Raw genomic sequence first — 21,320 nt, forward strand, 5'->3', positions numbered from 1 at the left:
CCTCTTCTTAGAGATGCTGCCTGGCCTGCTGCGTTCACCAGCAACTTTTATGTGTGTTGCTTGAATTTCCAGCATCTGCAGAATTCCTGTTGTTTGCTGCTATGTCAGACTTTACTTTCTCCCAATCAGATTTCAAGTTGAACTCAATCATATTGTGATCACTGGTTCCAAAAGTTCTTTTACCTTAAGCTCCCTAATCACCTCCGGCTTATTTCATAATACCCAATCCAGTACAGCTGATCCCCTAGTAGGCTCAATGACAAACTGCTCTAAACAGCCATCTCTTGGGCATTCAACAAACTCACTCTCTTGGGATCCATTACCAATCTGATTTTCCCAATTGACCTGCATGTTAAAATCTCTCATGACTATCATAACATTGCCCTTTTGACTCACCTTTTCTATTTCCTGTTGTAATCTGTGGTGCACCTCCCAGCCACTGTTGGGAGGCCTGTATATAACTGCCATCAACATCCTTTTATCCTTGCTGTTTCTTAACTCAGGTGAATGTTTATTAGTGTAGTACATTAGTATACTGATAATTTAGCACTTTTGATATATTATTGGATAGGTCAGCAAAAGAATCACCAACCTTCTAATGTAGCAGCTTTGATACAAGTATTATGGTTTCAGGAAACCTAAGGTACTTTTGAACTTTGAAGAAGTCAGATCATGTGCTTGCAAAGTTTTTTAAAACTATTTTTTGATCATTTTAGTTGTGACTTGGTAGATAAAATCAGGTTATCAAATGAAGGAGATATTTACCAAAGATTCATGTGTTTGTCTAGGATAGTGGTCACCAACCTTTTTAAGCCCAAGATCCCCTACCTCGACCTCAGTGAAAGGCAAGATCTACCTACTGAATCATTTAGAGAAAAAACAGCTCAGATTTTACTTACAATTTGAGGCCTTTTATTTGGGGGAATTGTATTTGAATTACACAAAATACTTTTGTCAAACTCAAATTAATTCAAACAAGAAAACACTGTAACTAGCATATCAAACAGGCCATAGCTATCTTTCTTTAAGAATATTACAATACTTCACACCTTTAATTCTAAGTTTCATTATTTAATTTTATTTCAACACGAAAAATAAATGAATAAAAATTGACTGTTGCACTCAGTGTGATGACTGGGGCTGAATACTTTCTGCTAGTTCCGTGAAATTTGGCTCATAACTACGGACAGCCAGTCTGAGACAGTCTGTGAGGTGTAGGGTTCCCAGCTGTCCAGTATTCCCCCTGCTGAGGTAGAGCGTTCCTATGAAACCTTTCGTGCGGAAATGCTTTATGCCGAAGAGGCAGTTACCATTAATTTATATGGAAAAAAATTTTGAGTGTTCCCAGACCCAAAAAAAAACCTTCCAAATCATACCAAATAACACATAAAACCTAAAATAACACTAACATATAGTAAAAGCAGGAATGATATGATAAATACACAGCCTATATAAAGTAGAAATAATGAAGATTAAGCCAAAACCGATTCGTCGGGTAAAGAAAAATCAACATGTACGCGCATGTGCACACAGGTGCCCGGGCAAGACTTCATGGTCATGGTAGTTTTATCGGGGTAAACACAAATGTCCCGGGATTTGTCTGCTACTTTTGTCCCTTATTTGGGAGTGAGAAAGTTGGCAACCCCAGTGAGGTGTCTGTCAGTAAGTCAGTTCCTGTACTTAGATTTAATAATTTTCATCTGTGAAAATGCAATTTCACATAGATAAGTTGACCTGAAGTAGGCACTGACTTTTAGTGCTATAAAACACACCGCACATTGCTCGGCCCCGTCAGTAGTAACTGCCACCAGTTTATGAATGGCGATGTCATTTTCACAGACATTTTTTAAACTCATTGTAAATATCCTCACCTCTCGTTCTTTCCTTTAATTGCAAAAGAGTGAGGAAGTCCTCCTTTGTTGTAAAATCCTGGAAAGCCATTCTGACAAATACAACAAGCTGAGCTGTTTGCATTACATCCAGGGATTCATCGAACTATAGGGAAAAATATTCACGTCCTCTGACGGTGACTCTACCCTCCTTGTCACTGTTGCAGGGCCATGCAGTATATTACGTATTGCGGTTGTGGTGCTGTTTCTGTTTTTAAAGTCATTAAAAACAGTCTCTGTGGTAATGGCCATTGCTTCCTTGAATAAATCGCCATCTGTAAAAGGCTTCTTGTGTTTAGCCAAAAGGTGACTTACACAAAATGATGCTTCAATAGCAGTCTTATTTTGAGCAGCATGTCTTGTGAAAAACGATTGCTGGGCCTTCAACCCCGATTTCAGCTCCTCAACTTTCCTGGCACGAATTGCGCTCTTTGGGGGGTAGGTGTCTTTAAATTTCTGGTGGTTGGTCGTGTGGTGTCGCTCCAGATTCCCTCTTTTAGTCAGTGCTTGTGTTTGGTGGCACAACATAGATACACACTTGTCTTTCACAAAGGTAAATAGAAATTCCTCTTCCCATTCTGGATGGAATTTGTACGTTTTTGCCTTCTTTCGTGGAGCCTCAGGATATCACGAGTGAGTGCCAATTGCATTGCCTCTGATCTGAGCTGCCATTCACCTAATTAATTAGCTTGTTTATTTCGGCTTTTTTTCTTAAAGATGTGCTGTGTGCATCCCAACTACCGCTGCACCCCTGCACGCTTCGCGGCCCGGAGTTTGGGGACACTGCTGTATATTGATGTTTGCGACAGTCTGTACTGTTACCTAATCTAATTGGTCACTTTGATGCAGCACAGGCTACGCTGAAAACGCACTGCATGGCGGGGGAACTACACACATGCGCACTGGGCAGAAAGAACGGAACTAAACCCCCGCAACTCGGAAACAATCTCTCTTTACAAACAGCTTTTTAGTAAAAATATTGCTATATTACCATTATCCTAATTAGTATTACTTACTTTTATAATGCTCACATTACAACAGTATTTGTGTATTTATTTTTGATTTTTCTTCGGGATCTTCTGGGAAAGTCTCAAAGATCGACCGGTCGATCGCGATCGACAGGTTGGTGACCCCTGGTCTAGGAGTTGTAATATTGCAGACAGTGAGGAGGAAGGTCTAAGGCTGCAGCATGATATTGATCAGCTGGAAAGTTGAGCGGACTAATGCCAAATAGTATTTAATGTGACATTTGCAAGGTGATACATTTGAGAGGGCCAGCAATATAGGACATCAACAGTACAGGTTTCCCCTGCCATATGAAGGTAGAGCGTTTCTATGAAACGGTTCGTAAGCCAGAATGTCGTAAAGCGAAGAAGCAATTACCATTTACTTATATGGGAAAATTTTGTGATCGTTCGCAGACCCAAAAATAACCTGCCAAATCATGCCAAATAACACATAAAACCTAAAATAACAGTAACATATAGTAAAAGCAGGAATGATGTGATAAATACACAGCCTATATAAAGTAGAAATACTTTTCCACAATCATTGCCTGAACTGTTCTCCGTAGTGAAAATCTCACACAAGCGCTCTCAGCAAAAACACGGCGCAAGCACTTTCCAGTGACCTTTAAGCTATGAAGCTGCCAAATCATACCAAATAATACGTAAAAATACACAGCCTATATAAAGTAGAAATAATATATGTACAGTGTAGTATCACTTACCGGAATCGGGAAGACAGCGAGCACACTGATGATGGTGTGTTAGGCTGAGTCGTGGGAGTTTGGGTGGTGCAGTGGTCCCCACCCTCCGGGCAGCGAACTGATACCGGTCCACGAAGCACGCAGGGGTACAGCGGTAGCCGGGAGGCACCCAGCACATCTTTAAGAAAAAAGTCGAAATAAACAAGCTAATTAATTAGGTGCCGCCCGGCACGTAATTGTCAGCCCAGATCGGAGGTGATTGCCAATTGCATCCAGGAAGTGGTGGAGACAGGCACTTCTGCAACATATAAAGTAACACACACAAAATGCTGGAGGAGCTCAGTGGGTAAGGCAGCATCTATGGAGAAGAATAAACATTCAATGTTTCAGGCTGAGTCCCTTCATCAAGCCTGGAAAGGAAAGGCAGAAGCCAGAATAAGAAGATGGGGGAGGGGAAGGAGCATAAGCTGGCAAGTGTTTGGTGAGACCAGATGAGGGGGAGGGTGGATGGAGTGATGAGCTGGAAGGTATTTAGACGAGTACAGGTACTTAAATCATCAGGGCTGGGAGACAACAGATCAAATGTGTGTAAGTGAGATTTGTATAGATAAGAATAATGGTTGGATACAGTGGGCTGAGAGGCTTCTTTCTGTATGACTTTGATTCTATAATTGTATATTGGGCAAATAATGAAATACTGAAAATCTTAAACGCTATCGTGGCATTGGTTAAGGCAAAATATCTAAGAACATAACTTTAAATTTCATTTCATTTCTGACTCTATTATTCATCCCCAGCTGTAAACCCACATCACTTCTCCCTAACTTTGAGTCTCAATGTCCCTACTGCAACTAAAGCTGCTTTATTGTTTAAAAAACAATGCTGGAAAGCTCTAGTTTGAAAAATAGTTCAGTTATGGCATATTCATTCACCTCTTTACAATCATCAAACTTCAACAACCCCAATCTCCCTTCCTCCTACTCTACATCTTATTCAGCAAGATCTGGTGGTCTATCCAGAGATAATAAACCACAGAGTCCCAATACTAATAATCAGCCCCAGTCTTTTACTTGCAGATAAACATTTTGTTGCATGTCTTGCATCACTAAAAGGTAATAAATAGATAATTAGTGAAGCTTAGCTTGTGTGCCTGAGGCTGTTCCAAGATTATTTGATTATATTGGTTGTGTGCACATACTATATAAAGTAAATGAGAAGCTGTGTAATGTACTTGCATCATATTTTTTTGAATGCTCAGCAGTAATATGCCTTTTTACTTTTTAGCGTCCTATTACAGCCATCTGTTGGGGTCATCGTGACTCCCGCTTGTTCCTGTCTTCTGGACCTGCCTTGTATGTTGTTCGTGTGGAGCACAGGATTGCCAACTTGCAATTATTGTGTCAGCAGGCAATTGTCATTTCTCTTCGTGATGAGAAAGACTTCAGCAAATTAACACTTCCACCTCGTCTTTGTTCATACCTCACTGCTGCCTTTGTATCAACAATTAAGGTATTTACTATTATTAAAAGCATTAAATTGCGGTCCTTACAGTGAGTGTTGAATGTTGTGAGAGGTCAAAAGTTATGTGGCATCAAAGATGTTACTTTCATTTACGTAATGGAATTGATGCCAGATGTATATACTGGATGTATTCACCTGTAATTGATATGGGTAGAGCTGCGTAACACTAAGGGGCAGAAGACGCTGGTGGGAGTTGTGTACAGGCCACCTAACAGTAGTAGTGAGGTCGGAGATGGTATTAAACAGAAAATTAGAAATGTGTGCAATAAAGGAACAGCAGTTATAATGGGTGACTTCAATCTACATGTAGATTGGGTGAACCAAATTGGTAAAGGTGCTGAGGAAGAGGATTTCTTGGAATGTATGCGGGATGGTTTTTTGAACCAACATGTCGAGGAACCGACTAGAGAGCAGGCTATCCTGGACTGGGTTTTGAGCAATGAGGAAGGGTTGATTAGCAATCTTGTCGTGAGAGGCCCCTTGGGTAAGAGTGACCATAATATGGTGGAATTCTTCATTAAGATGGAGAGTGACATAGTTAATTCAGAAACAAAGGTTCTGAACTTAAAGAGGGGTAACTTTGAAGGTATGAGACGTGAATTAGCTAAGATAGACTGGCAAATGACACTTAAAGGATTGACGGTGGATATGCAATGGCAAGCATTTAAAGGTTGCATGGATGAACTGCAACAAATGTTCATCCCTGTTTGGCAAAAGAATAAATCAAGGAAGGTAGTGCACCCGTGGCTGACAAGAGAAATTAGGGATAGTATCAATTCCAAAGAAGCAGCATACAAATTAGCCAGAGAAAGTGGCTCACCTGAGGACTGGGAGAAATTCAGAGTTCAGCAGAGGAGGACAAAGGGCTTAATTAGGAAGGGGAAAAAAGATTATGAGAGAAAACTGGCAGGCAACATAAAAATGGACTGTAAAAGCTTTTATAGATATGTAAAAAGGAAAAAACTGGTAAAGACAAATGTAGGTCCCCTGCAGGCAGAAACAGGTGAGTTGATTATGGGGAGCAAGGACATGGCAGACCAATTGAATAATTACTTTGGTTTTGTCTTCACTAAGGAGGACATAAATAATCTTCCAGAAATAGTAGGGGACAGAGGGTCCAGTGAGATGGAGGAACTGAGCGAAATACATGTTAGTAGGGAAGCGGTGTTAGGTAAATTGAAGGGATTGAAGGCAGATAAATCCCCAGGGCCAGATGGTCTGCATCCCAGGGTGCTTAAGGAAGTAGCCCAAGAAATAGTGGATGCATTAGTGATAATTTTTCAAAACTCGTTAGATTCTGGACTAGTTCCTGAGGATTGGAGGGTGGCTAATGTAACTCCACTTTTTAAAAAAGGAGGGAGAGAGAAACCGGGGAATTATAGACCGGTTAGCCTAACGTCGGTGGTGGGGAAACTGCTGGAGTCAGTTATCAAGGATGTGATAACAGCACATTTGGAAAGTGGTGAAATGATTGGACAAAGTCAGCATGGATTTGTGAAAGGAAAATCATGTCTGACGAATCTCATAGAATTTTTTGAGGATGTAACTAGTAGAGTGGATAGGGGAGAACCAGTGGATGTGGTATATTTGGATTTTCAGAAGGCTTTTGACAAGGTCCCACACAGGAGATTAGTGTGCAAACTTAAAGCACACGGTATTGGGGGTAAGGTATTGGTGTGGGTGGAGAGTTGGTTAGCAGACAGGAAGCAAAGAGTGGGAATAAACGGGACCTTTTCAGAATGGCAGGCGGTGACTAGTGGGGTACCGCAAGGCTCAGTGCTGGGACCCCAGTTGTTTACAATATATATTAATGACTTGGATGAGGGAATTAAATGCAGCATCTCCAAGTTTGCGGATGACACGAAGCTGGGTGGCAGTGTTAGCTGTGAGGAGGATGCTAAGAGGATGCAGGGTGACTTGGATAGGTTGGGTGAGTGGGCAAATTCATGGCAGATGCAATTTAATGTGGATAAATGTGAAGTTATCCACTTTGGTGGCAAAAATAGGAAAACAGATTATTATCTGAATGGTGGCCGATTAGGAAAAGGGGAGGTGCAATGTGACCTGGGTGTCATTATACACCAGTCATTGAAAGTGGGCATGCAGGTACAACAGGCGGTGAAAAAGGCGAATGGTATGCTGGCATTTATAGCGAGAGGATTTGAGTACAGGAGCAGGGAGGTACTACCGCAGTTGTACAAGGCCTTGGTGAGACCGCACCTGGAGTATTGTGTGCAGTTTTGGTCCCCTAATCTGAGGAAAGACATCCTTGCCATAGAGGGAGTACAAAGAAGGTTCACCAGATTGATTCCTGGGATGGCAGGACTTTCATATGAAGAAAGAATGGATGAACTGGGCTTGTACTCGTTGGAATTTAGAAGATTGAGGGGGGATCTGATTGAAACGTATAAGATCCTAAAGGGATTGGACAGGCTAGATGCAGGAAGATTGTTCCCGATGTTGGGGAAGTCCAGAACGAGGGGTCACAGTTTGAGGATAGAGGGGAAGCCTTTTAGGACTGAGATTAGGAAAAACTTCTTCACACAGAGAGTGGTGAATCTGTGGAATTCTCTGCCACAGGAAACAGTTGAGGCCAGTTCGTTGGCTATATTTAAGAGGGAGTTAGATATGGCCCTTGTGGCTACGGGGGTCAGGGGGTATGGAGGGAAGGCTGGGGCGGTGTTCTGAGTTGGATGATCAGCCATGATCATAATAAATGGCGGTGCAGGCTCAAAGGGCCAAATGGCCTACTCCTGCACCTATTTTCTATGTTTCTATGTTTCTATGTATACACCATATATCTCTAGAATAGGTCCAGATAACTAGCCATGTATTATGTAATCATATGGTGCTGTATAAAAACTCTTTGTGGATGTTACTGCTCAATTTGCTGAGCAGATTCATTACTAAAACCTTCATATCATCCAAGTTTATTAATGCAGGAGATAGATTTTTCACATCTACTGCTTTCTAAATATAGACAACCTGTTTTCAAGCATGGTGACAATGCCTTTTGCTAATTCTGTGTTTAGCCATCACTCTCAATCTAATGTCTTATAAAATTAAATATTGTTTTCCAGTACTTATCCCTATAATAATCGAAAGAAGTTGCCTATGGTCTACCCTTAAGGATCATTGTAGGAAACATCGAAATGGGCTATGAACTTGGCAATTTTGTCTCAAACTTTAATTTTCTGTAATGTTATTTTTGAGACCCCAAAAGTTAAAATGCTGTTCTCCACTTCTGAAGCTTGGACAGTTATTAACCACCATTATGCATGAACATAGAGCAGAACAATAAAGCACTGGAATAATCCTTTTAGCCCAAGATGGCTGTGCTGAACATGATATCAAATTAAACTAAATCTATCTGTCCGTGCGTGATCAATATCCTTCCATTTCCTGCATGTTCATGTGCCTGTCTTAAGTGCTTTGTAAAGCCATTATTACATCTGCTTCCAACACCACTTTTCACAGCACATTCCAAGCAAATGTGCCCCCTCTCACCTTACTGCACATTTCCCTTAAACTTTCTCCCCTCTTGCGTTATGGCATAGACCTGGTAAAGTACTTTTTACATTCCCATTTCATCATCTACACCAAGAGCAAAATGGGTACAAGAGACTGATGGAAGGGCCTTAACTGTTTGTTTCTCTCCATAGATCTTGCCTGACTTACTGAATTCCTCCAGCATTTTTGTATATTGCATGAGAATGCAGGTGGTATAATCTGAAACAAGAAATAAACTGCTGGAAGGATTTAGCAGGTTGAGCAGCATCTGTGGAAACAAGGGGCCTTTGCCATCACTGATACTGCTCAACTCCTAGAGTAAGAATTTGGTACCAACTGAGTTTGACCCATACCGAATTCCAATCTTTATCCCCACCTGATAGTCAGTTGTTGGCAAAAGGTGTTGTTTCAAATTATTGGGGATTTACTGAAATAGATTTTCACTATCACTCTTTAGAAACATTCTCCATAAGTGAAGGTTGCTGCTTGACCATTGGGAGAAAACCTTGGGTCACTATAGGTAAAAATTATAGAATTGGTTCTTCAAGTTCTCACTCTTGCAACTCCTGGTAATTGAAGTAATTGATTGGCCTTCATCTCTCATTGATCCTTTTGGAATTTTCAACTAAATTTCCTCATTGGCTCATGTAGCAATCTACATGTCCTGTTTGGGTATAAATTATGATAGCAGTGCGGATTGCACCTACTTGATGACAAGCCATGGAGTTTGATTTTCAAAGCAGTTAGCATATTCTCCAAAATTGCAATGTCCTGTTTTGAGACACAGTTTCCTTATGTTGCCAGCTCAGGACTTAACCTACCTGGTTTCACTTGTTTGCTTCCTATTTGTATAGAGTATACACTGCTTGGAAATCCAGTCTTTTTTTTTATTATTATCATTCCTTCAAATGTGCAATTATTCTTTTATGTGCAATCATTGTTTAGATTTTCTGAAGCAAGAAAAATCTGTTCAGTGTGGGTGTCTCATTACTTCCTCTTTGGAACCTTTTTTTTTGGGCAAAGCATTCTTCTTGTAGATATTAAGAATTTGTTGTTTGCCCTTCCAAAGTTGTGTATAAACATTCAGTTAAGTTATTCAATATTTTTCTAAATGGTTTTGCACTCTACATAATGGAATTTGATCATCTTCCACATGGCATATATTTTGCATTCATCACACTTGGACTGTATTTTTGTGCCATGCAGTTCCAGTGTGTCCTGTCAGTCATTAATGCAATCATTTCACATGTACTTGACCAGGAGCACATCTTGCTGCAGGTGACGAAAGGCTAAGACCCCATTCACTAGCCTGGTGACCTATCTACTGTTTATGTCTGCCTAATGATGAAAAATAAACATTTAAATAACTGAATAAAATTAAAAATTATTTAAAACCATGCTACAAATTTATTAAAATACATAGAGGAAAATCAACCTTTTTTCTGAAGTTTGGCACCCCCATTCAAATGAATGAGATTACACTAAATGTAACTGGGTTGATGTAAAGCTGAGGAGCCAGATACGAAGTGTATGTAGCCTCACAGTTCAATGCTGAGCCCATCAGTAGAGTAGGAAGTCAGTTGCACTGCCATCTGATGAGCTAATATATTGCCAAATGCACAGGTCAGGTGCACCATTTTATACTTCTGAGAAAAGGTTTGATTAAATCAATGAATGGAATTAAATCATTGTCCAAGTTTGTCAATTTGGAAGAGGTTGTTTTTCCTGATTGATTTGTGGATCCATGTTCATTTGAAGATGGCCGAATTTCTGCATCTAGTTAACATTTTCCAAAAGCAGTAAGGAAAACATTTTTAGCTGCGCATGTTTTATTTACCTAATGATCAATATTTGCAAAGTCAGTCATGTTGGGTTCACTTTCAGTTATGGACTTTTCATTCCATTTAAATCAGGGGTTCCCAAACTGAAGTCCACGAAGCCCTTGCTTAATGGTATTGGTCTATGGCATAAACAAGGTTGGGAACCTCTGATGTAAATAAAGCATTGATGAATCTGCAATCTGCATTTTTATTCTATTGACCTTGGCTTGTAACATTGAATATTTTAACAATTTATTGACACTTGGTATATTTTTATGACTGTGAATATTAAAATAAATAGAGGAAAATCAACCTTTTTATTGAAGTTTGGCAAGGGGAAATTGCTTTGTGGATCCAGAGCTGGCTTGCCCACAGAAGGCAAAGAGTGGTTGTAGACGCTTCATATTCTGCATGGAGGTCGGTCACCAGCGGTGTGCCTCAGGGATCTGTTCTGGGACACCAACTCTTTCTGATTTTTATAAATGACCTGGATGAAGAAGTGGAGGGATGGGTTATTAACTTTGTTGATGACACAAAGGTTGGAGGTGTTGTGGATAGTGTGGAGGGCTGTCGGAGGTTACAGCGGGATATTGACAGGATGCAAAACTGGGCTGACAAGTGGCAGATGGAGTTCAACCCAGATAAGTGAGGTGGTTCATTTTGGTAGGTCAAATATGATAGACTATAGTATTAACGGTAAGACTTTTGCCAGTGTGGAGGATCAGAGGGATCTTGGGGGTCCGAGTACATAGAGCACTCAAGGTTGACTCTGTGGTTAAGAAGCATACAGTGCATTGGCCTTCATCAATGGTGGGATTGAGTTTAGGAGCCGAGAGGTAACGTTGCAACTATATAGGACCCTGGTCAGACCCCACTTGGAGTACTGTGCTCAGTTCTGGTTGCCTTACTATTGGAAGGATGTGAAAACCATAGAAAGGGTGCAGAAGAAAATTACAAGGATGTTGCCTGGATTGGGGAGCATGCCTTATGGGAATAGGTTTGGTGAACTCGGCCTTTCTTCCTTGGAGTGACAGAGGGTGAGAGGTGACCTGATAGGGGTGTATAAGATGATGAGGGGCGTTGATCATGTGGATAGTCAGAGGCTTTTTCCTCCAGGGCTGAAATGGCTAGCATGAGAGGGCACAGTTTTAAGGTGCTTGGAAGTAGGTACAGAGGAGATGTCAGGGGTAAGTTTTTTATGCAGAGATTGGTGAGTGTGTGGAATGGGTTGCTGGCGACGGTGGTGGAGACGGATATGATAGGGTCTTTTAAGAGTCTCCTGGACAGGTATATGGAGCTCAGGAAAATAGGGGGCTATGGGTAACGCAAACACAAGGAAATCTGCAGATGCTGGAAATTCAAGCAACACACACAAAATGCTGGTGGAACGCAGCAGGCCAGGCAGCAGCTATAGGAAGAAGTACAGTCAACGTTTCGGGCCGAGACCCTTCGTCAGGGCTAACTGAAAGAAGAGATGGTAAGAGATTTGAGAGGGGGAGGGGGGATCCAAAATGATAGGAGAAGACAGGAGAGGGAGGGATAAAGCTAAGAGCTGGAAAGTTGATTGGCAAAAGGGATACAAGGCTGGAGAAGGGAGAGGATCATGGGACAGTAAGCCTAGGGAGAAAGAAAGGGGGAGGGGAACACCAAAGGAAGATGGAGAGCAGGCAAGGAGTGATTGTGAGAGGAACAGAGAGAGGAAAAAAAAGGGGGGGAAATAATAACTAAATAAATAAGGGATGGGGTAAGAAGGGGTGGAGGGGCATTAACAGAAGTTAAAGAAATCAATGTTCATGCCATCAGGTTGGAGGCTACCCAGACGGAATATAAGGTGTTGTTTCTCCAACCTGAATGTGGCTTCATCTTGACAGTAGAGGAGGCCATGGATTAACATATCAGAATGGGAATGGGATGTGGAATTAAAATGTGTGGCCACTGGAAGATCCTGCTTTCTCTGGCGGACAGAGCATAGGTGTTCAGCGAAACGGTCTCCCAGTCTGCGTTGGGTCTCACCAATATATAGAAGGCCGCACCAGGAGCACCGGACGTAGTATATCACTCCAGCCGATTCACAGGTGAAGTGTCGTCTCACCTGGAAGGACTGTCTGGGGCCCTGAATGGTGGTGAGGGAGGAAGTGTAAGGGCAGGTGTAGCATTTGTTCCGCTTAGAAGGATAAGTGCCGGGAGGGAGATCGGTGGGAAGGGATAGGGGGGACGAACAGACAAGGGAGTCGCATAGGGAGTGATCCCTGCGGAAAGTTGAAGGGGGGGGGGAGGCAAGATGTGCTTGGTGGCGGGATCCCGTTGGAGGTGGCAGAAGTTACGGAGAATAATATGTTGGACCTGGAGGCTGATGGGGTGGTAGGTGAGGACAAGGGGAACCCTATTCCTAGAGGGGTGGCGGGAGGATGGGGTGAGAGCAGATGTGCGTGAAATGGGAGAGATGCGTTTGAGAGCAGGGTAGATGGTAGAGGAAGGGAAGCCCCTTTCTTTAAAAAAGGAAGACATCTCCTTCGTCCTGGAATAAAAAGCCTCATCCTGAGAGCAGATGCGGCAGAGACGGAGGAATTGCGAGTAGGGGATGGCATCTTTGCAAGAGACAGGGTGGGAAGAGGAATAGTCCAGGTAGCTGTGAGAGTCTGTAGGCTTATAGTAGACATCAGTAGATAAACTGTCTCCAGAGATGAAGACAGAAAGATCAAGAAAGGGGAGGGAGGTGTCAGAAATGGACCAGGAAAATTTGAGGGCAGGGTGACAATTGGAGACAAAGTTAATGAAGTCAACGAGCTCAGCATGCGTGCAGGAAGCAGCACCAATGCAGTCGTCGATGTAGCGAAGGAAAAGTGGGGGACAGATACCAGTATAAGCTTGGTCTGTAGGCTTATAGTAGGCTATGGGTAACTCTCGGTAATTTCTCAGGTGAGGACATGTTTGGCATAGCATTGTGGACCAAAGGGCCTGTATTTTGCTGTAGGCTTTTTCTGTGTTTCTATTATTACATATAATGCAAATTTTGCCAAATTTATACAGAGAAACAAGGTTGTAGTAGATTAAACTGCAAGATCTGACCAAAGACATTGGGGTAGAATGACCAATTCACAAACAGTTTTCTTCACTAGGAGCAATGTATGCTGTTTGATCGTATAGTACACCATAGATCATAGTACTGGTAGAGCTGGGTCTGTGACCAAATTTTACCTGCTAAATAGTATCTAATTTAAGACTAGTCATGTATGTAATCGTCAATCAACAAGTGCAAAGAAAAAAATTATTGCATTTTAGTTTAGAATATGTGTTATGAATTAGCATTTTTCTCCTCTGGCAGAGGCTGATAGCAAAATATTGTGGAAGTATTGATTGTTCACTTCTAAGACCTGTGCTTTTGAATAACTAGTACAAGTTAAAAGTGTCTTCCACTTCAGATGTTCTTTTGTGTTAATATTTGAAGTCTTAATCGATTGGTATGTAAAACATTACAATAAAATCTCAATAGTCTGGTAAGAAGGGTGTTTTGGAAATTCAGACTGTGTTAGAGATGGTTTTCCAAAAATTGGATTTGTTGCTGCAACAGTTTAGAGAGAGCTTTACTGATGAAGTGATTTCATTTTGGGGAGCACTGGATTTCATATAATCCAGGAATTTAAAAATAACAAATCTTGGTAACAATAAGATACTGAGCTGTCATCAAAAAACCCTCATGATTTAGTGATATCCATCAGGAAAGGCAACCTACCAAGCAAACCTATTCTGACTTGGTTTATTCTTAAATGGTTCCTCAGTGCAGGAGAAATTAAGAATGGTCAATAAACCCTGGTATTGCATTCTGTGAACAAATTTTAAAAACGTTAAGTGAGCTGCACCAAATATGAAATAGTTGTGATGAATTTTAACTTTATTGCATGGTAAGTGTATTATTGCTACAGAGATATAATTCTTATGAACTAAGTTGGTTATTTAACTAATTATTGTTGTCTTCGTTTAGCCTCCAATCCCAGACCCAAATAATATGCGGGATTTTGTAAGTTACCCAACAGCAGGAAATGAAAGATTGCACTGCACTATGAAGCGTACAGAGGATGACCCAGAAGTAGGAGGACCATGCTATACCTTGTATCTGGAATACCTGGGTGGATTAGTACCAATCTTAAAAGGAAGGAGAATTAGTAAACTTCGACCAGAATTTGTCATAATGGATCCTAAAACTGATGCTAAAACAGGTATGAACAGCTTTTGATTCAATTTTGAAGCACAGAAATTTAAAATGGAATAATTTCATGCTGGTTTGTTAATTTTGAAAGCCTTTTGAGGAACACTATAATTTCTAAGTATCTCTGTGTGATACTGAAATATGATTACAAATTACAGAAAATCTAGAATAAAAACAAAATGCTGGAAATACTCAGCAAGTTGAGCATCATCTGTGGAGGCAATTAATATTTTAAGTTGAATTGTTGCCTGAATTGAAAATTTATGGAATTTAATTCAACGGAAAGGAGTGAGTGGAGGAAAACACAGGAAAGTATGGGATAAAGGAAGACAGAGATAACGTCCAATCTGTGACTTACATTAAGGTAGCGGCTCAGTTTTAATTGTTTTTAGTTTTTTGAATTTGTGGATGGTCTTCCAGGACCAAGATGGGCATAGGGGTCATGTTAGAGTTTTGGGTGCAAGAATTGTTTGGGAATTAGAGGACAGGCCGGAGTCTTAAGTGTTTGTTCTGCATTTAAAGGGTGATGACATGTCTCAGACATGGGACATCCATGTACCAGGCTGGAATATCCAGCTGACAGACCAGTGTGGATGAAGACTGGCCACGGTCGATAGGTTTCAATGAGACCCACCACCCCTCCCCCCCATTCTTCTCAACTCCAGCGAAACAAACCCAGCGCTATCAAATGTTCCTCGTACGTTAAATCTTTCATTCAAAGGATCATTGTCATGAACTTCCTCTGGATGGTCTCCAATGCCAGTACATCCTTACTTAGAGGCCCAAAACAGCTCTCAATACTCCAAGTATGGTCTGACCAATGCCTTCTAAAGTCTCAGCATTACATCCTTGCTTTTATATTCTAGTCCTCGTGAAATGAATGCTGACATTGCATTTGTCTTTCTTGCTGGTCACTGATAGCCAACCAGAAAAACCCCCGTTTATTTCCACTCTGTTTCCTGCCAGTCAGCCAATTTTCTATCCAAGCTATTATCTTTTCTGTAATACCATGGGCTCTTACCTTATTTAGCAGCCTCATGTATGGCACCTTGTCAGAGGTTTTCTAAAAATCCAAGTAAGCAACATTCATTCACTCTCCTTTGTCTATTCTGCCTGTTATTTCCTCAAAGAATTACAACAGGTTTGTCAGACAGGATTTCCCCTTAAGGAAGCCATGTTGACTTTGGCCTATTTTGTCATGTGCCTCCAAGTACCCTGAAACCTCATCCTTAATGGAGTCCAAGATCTTCTCAGCCACTGAGATCAGGCCAAATGGCATATAATCTCCTTTCTTCTGCTTCTTTCCCTTAATGAGTGGAGTGACATTTGCAATTTTTCATTCCTCCAGGACCATTCCAGAATCTAATGATTCTTGAAAGATCATTACTAATGCCCCACAATCTCTTCTGCTAACTCTTTCAGAACCCTGAAGTGTAATCCATTTAGTTTGGGTGACTTGTCTACTTTAAGACTTGTCAGCTTCTCAAGCACCTTCTCTTTAGCAATAGCAACTTGTCAGTCATGGCTGCCTCATCCTTTTATTAGAATACTACTACTTGGGGAACTTCTCAAATTGCTCCCAGAAATTTGCTATTCTGCCATCATCCCTGCTAGTGTCCCCTTTCAATTAACTTTGACCAGCTCCTCTCTCATGCCCTTGTAATTTCCTTTGCTCCACTGTAATACTGATAAATCTGATTTCAGTTTTCCCCCCTCACAACTACAGTGTGAATTCAGTCATGTTATGGTCACTGTCTCCTAAGGATTCCTTTACCTTAACTCCATAATCAAATCTGATTTATTTACACAGTATCGAATCCAGAAATGTCTTTCCCTACTGGGATTAACCACAAGCTGCGCTAAAAAGCCACCTAGTGTGCATTCTTCTAATACCCTCACTTGGGATCCAGCACCAACTTGATTTTTTCAATCTACCTGCATATTGAAATTCGGCCAATACATTGCCCTTTACACAGGTCTTTTCTATCTCCCATTGTAATTTGTATTCCACATCCTGGCTATTGTTTGGAGGATGAGAAGTAACTTGATAGAGGTGTACAAGTTGGTAAGAGGCATAGAGTGAGTGGAGAGCCAATGATTTTTTTCCCAGGGCGGGAATGGCTAATATGAAGGTGCATAATATGAGGGTGCATAATTTTAAGGTGATTGCAAGAAAGTATAGAGGGTGGGGATGTTGCTAGGTGTGTCTTACCAGGGATGGTGGTAGAAGCAGATACATTATACATCCGGGAATGAGAGGGTTAACATATGAGGAACGTTTGTCCGCTCTTGGACTGTATTCCCTGGAGTTTAGAAGAATGAGAGGAGACCTCATAGAAACATTTTGAATGTTGAAAGGCATGGACAGAGTGGATGTGGCAAAGTTGTTTCCCATGATGGGGGAGTCTAGTACGAGAGGGCATGACTTAAGGATTGAAGGGCGCCCGTTCAGAACAGAAATGCGAAGAAATTTTTTTAGTCAGAGGGTGGTGAATCTATGGAATTTGTTGCCACGGGCAGCAGTGGAGGCCAAGTCATTGGGTGTATTTAAGGCAGAAATTGATAGGTATCTGAGTAGCCAGGGCATCAAAGGTTATGGTGAGAAGGCGGGGGAGTGGGACTAAATAGGAGAATGAATCAGCTCATGATAAAATGGAGGAGCAGACTCGATGGGCCGAATGGCCTACTTCTGCTCCTTTGTCTTATGGTCTATTATATTGCTATATTTATGCTCTATTCTTTGTTGGTGCAGCTGTAATGAAATCCAATTTCCCTCGGGATCAATAAAGTATATCTATCTATCTATCTATCTATTAGAGGTATCAAGATCTTAGATAGGCACATGGAGGGTTAGATTGATCTCATAGTAGGTTTAAAAAGTTGGCTCAACATCGGGGGCCAAAGGACTTGTACTATTCTGTGACAGTCTATGTTCTATAGCTTAGAATGTAGGGGTGGTTAGATTTAGAAGTTTGTAGATGAAATGAAAATAGGTGGGTTGGTAACTAGCAGAGAAAGTTTCCAAGCCCAAATGAACTGCACATTGGGATGTTCAAAGAGGTGACTACAGTGTTGGTGGACCCATTGATAGTAATTTTTTTTGTAATTCCTTGAACTTCAGAATTGGGGGGATGGATACCAGAAGATTGGAATATAGCCAATGTGACTATTTTTCAGTAAGAAATAGATAGATACTTATAGTGTCACAGTTGCATTACAAGTGCATAGATACAGATATTAGAAGGAAAGTAGAAAGAATAAAAAATAAGTCTAACAGTCTTAACGGGGGGGGGGGGGGCATCTCTTCCCCAGCTATAGGTTGACTCAATATAGAACGTACTGGCTTCTCTTTGGAGAAGCACAGTTCTCTTAGTCTATTACTAAAAGTGTTACTCTGTTCAGCCAAGGTGGCATGCTGAGGGTGAGAAACATACAGAGTTACCTAGATTTTCCGTAGGGTCCTTTGTTCTACCACAGCCTCCAGTGTGTCCAGTTTGACTCCTATAACAAAGCTAGCTTTTCTAATAAGTTTATTGAGCCTTTTGGCATCACCTGTGTTGATGCCATTGCCTCAGCACACCACTGCGGATAAGATTATACTGGTGATAACAGACTCGTAGAACATGTGAAGTGGAGACCTGTGTACTCCAAAAGACCTTAGTCTCTTCAGGAAATAGGGGAGATTCTGGCCCTTATACACAGCCTCTTGTTGGTGCTTCACTCAAGTCTTGTCATCCAGGTGCACCCGCAGGTACTTGTAGGCCCTCACCATATCCACGTCCTCACCATCAATAATAGCAGGGAGCAATGCAGGCTTAGTCTTCCCACAGTCCATCACCATCTCCTTTGTCTTACTAATGTTGAGCTGCAGGTGATTCAGCTTGCACCCTGGCAAAGGGAATTTAGTGTGAGATCATGCACTTCAGTAAGAGAAATCAGAAGTGATATTATATCTAGAGAGAGACTGCAAATGAGTGAAGTACAGAGAATGTCTGAATTGATGAATCTCAAAAAGTTGGCTGGCAGATCCAAGAAGTAGTTAAGAAGGTAAACAACAATTTGGCCTTCACAGCAAAGGAGTTGAAATTTTGTTACAATTGTATAGGGCATTGGCGAAGCCTCGTCTAGAACACTACTTTGGTCTCCTTCATTCACCAGGCTAGCTTTTGGGATGAGTATATTGTTCTACCAAGAGTGATTAAATAGTTTGGGCCTATATTCCTTGGAGTTTAGAAATATGAGGATTGACCTAATTCAAACATAAAAGGTACTGAATGGGCTTGACAGAGTAGATGTGGGATGTTTCCATGGGATGTCATGAAAAAGGGGGCATAGCTCCAGGTTAAGGGACCAGTCATTTAAAACTGAAGTGTGTAGAGGTTCCTTCTCGTAGAGAGTGGTGAATCTCTAGACTTCTTTGCCCTGGTGGGTGGTGCAAGGCTGGATCATTAGAAGTAGAGTCTGAAGTGGAGCTGGGTAAATATTTGATAGCTTAAGGAATGGAAGGATATGAAGAAATCGCACAGAGCATGCGAAGAGGCTAGTATAGATCAGGGCCTGATACAGGCAAATGTAATAGGCAGAGATGGGCATCACAGATGGCATGGATGAGGTGAGCCAAAATGGCCTGTTTCTGTGCTGTACAATTCTGTGTTTCTAATTATGTAGAACCTTGGTGAGGCTACATCTAGTTTTTTTTTAAAAAAAGTAAGTACTTGCTGATGGAGTGTAATGAAAGTTCACTAGACAGACCATTTGAATGGGTTTGCCATAGAGAGTTTCAGTAGACTAGGTCTGTATTCACAAGTTTAGAGAAATGAGAGGAAATCTGTTTGAAACTTATAACATTATTCTGGACTTTGACAGGGTGGAGACATGGAAAATGTTTCTCCAGGCTGCAGGTTCTAGAATAGTCTTGAAAAGGATATCTAGGGCCAAGATGAGGACTTTTTTTCACTAAAAATGCAGCAAACCATTGGAATTCTCTACTCGGGGCTGCGGAGAGATGAGATAAAAGTTGAACTTTTAAGCAGAAATGCACACTGCTATGCTTGGAGGAAAAAGAAACATCAACACCAACACCAAAACTTTGTCCCAACTGTGACGCATGCTGGAAGGAGCATCATGGTTTGGGGCTGCTTTGCTGCCTCAGGGCCTGGACAGCTTGCAAGTGTTGAAGAAACAATGAATTCAAAATTGTATCAAGACATTTTACGGGAGAATGCTAGGGGAACGGTCTGTCATCTGAAGCTTAATAGAAGTTTGGTGATGCTTCAAGACAATGATCCAAAACAAAAGAGTAATTTACAACAGAATGGTTTAAAAAGAAGAAAATTTGTGTTTTGAAATGACCAATTCAGAGTCAAGACTTTGACCCCATTGAGAGGCTGTTCATGCAAGGTATCCCAGAAATATTGATGAACTGAAATAGTTTTATATAGAGGAATGGTCTAAAATTCCTCTTCGCCATTATGCAAGCCTGATCAGCAGTTACAGGAAACGTTTGGTGGAGGTTATTGCTGCTGAAGGAGGTTTTACCAGTTAATAAATGCAAGGGTTCACATACTACTTTCAGACTGGACTGTGAATGATTAAACAATGTGTTAAATAAAGACATGAAAATTACGATTGATTGTGTGTTATTAGGCAGATTGTGTTTGTCTATCATTGTGACTTAGATGAAGATCAGACCACATTTTATGAGTAATTAAAGTAGAACACCAGGTAATTACAAAAGGTTCACAGGAACTTTTTCCTGCAAATGTATGTTGCAGGGAGGTGGAGGAAGGCAAAAGGAATATTTCCTTTTGGAAATATTCCTTTTGTTGGCCTGCTGCGTTCACCAGCAACTTTGATGTGTGTTGCAGGAATATTTCCAATAAGGTTACGGTAGGGTTGCCATAATGAAAATCTGTTTATGAAGCCAGTTGATTATTAATGAAGAATTGACTGCAACCAAAGGAACAGTTAAAAATTGAAACGTAGAACTGCAGGAAATACCCAGCAGATCAGACCATGTTAGTACAGGGGGCAAAAAAGAGTCCTGTAACAGAAATGGCTGGTTCTGATACAAATGTTGAAAGTGAATTACCTGGGGTTGTTAAAATTCAGAAGGCGACAAGTGCCCAGATAGAAGCTCAAAGTCTTATTATATTGCACATGTTATTCAGAGACTGGTCAGGATGGGTGTGTGATGGAGTTAAGGAATAGACCCAGGAAAAGTGACAATACCTTCATCGCTCCTCCACTATCTACAAATTAAAAAACTAACTTGTTTTCCCTTTCTCCCCAGTTCTGATGAAACATGAACTGTATTTCTCTGTTGATAGATTTTTTTGATATTAAAGGAATCGAAGGATTATGGGGTAGTGTAGGTAGAAGTCAGTCATGAATCATGGATGAAGCTCAGGGCAGAATGGTGTACAATCTAATGAGCTGTGAAATGAGCACTGCCTAAAGAACACCATCCTAAATTCCCAGAGAATATGGTTATAAAGACGTGATGAAGGTGCTTTTTCTGTATTCAGCCATATGCTAGAGCAGGAGTCAGCAAGCTTTTTGCCTCTGTGGACCGGATCGTGTATGAGCGGATGGTGGGCCACATAAATGGCATAAAAAACTTGAAAAATGGGAATTATCCATTTAAGTACATCTATATGTTTTGC

At 41.1% G+C, this 21,320-nt stretch overlaps 1 protein-coding gene across 1 annotated transcript in view; it reads left to right on the forward strand.

The window, feature by feature from the left end:
- Positions 1–21,320, forward strand: part of tulp4a (TUB like protein 4a) — a 175,956-nt gene that overhangs the window by 106,763 nt on the left and 47,873 nt on the right. Inside the window, exons 7-8 of the mRNA XM_072265924.1 lie at positions 4,882–5,106; positions 14,431–14,665. Coding sequence (XP_072122025.1) covers positions 4,882–5,106; positions 14,431–14,665 — 460 coding nt within the window. The remainder of the gene's footprint in view (positions 1–4,881; positions 5,107–14,430; positions 14,666–21,320) is intronic.

The sequence above is a fragment of the Mobula birostris genome, chromosome 8, assembly GCF_030028105.1.
Source record: "Mobula birostris isolate sMobBir1 chromosome 8, sMobBir1.hap1, whole genome shotgun sequence".
NCBI classification, from domain to species: Eukaryota; Metazoa; Chordata; class Chondrichthyes; order Myliobatiformes; family Myliobatidae; genus Mobula; species Mobula birostris.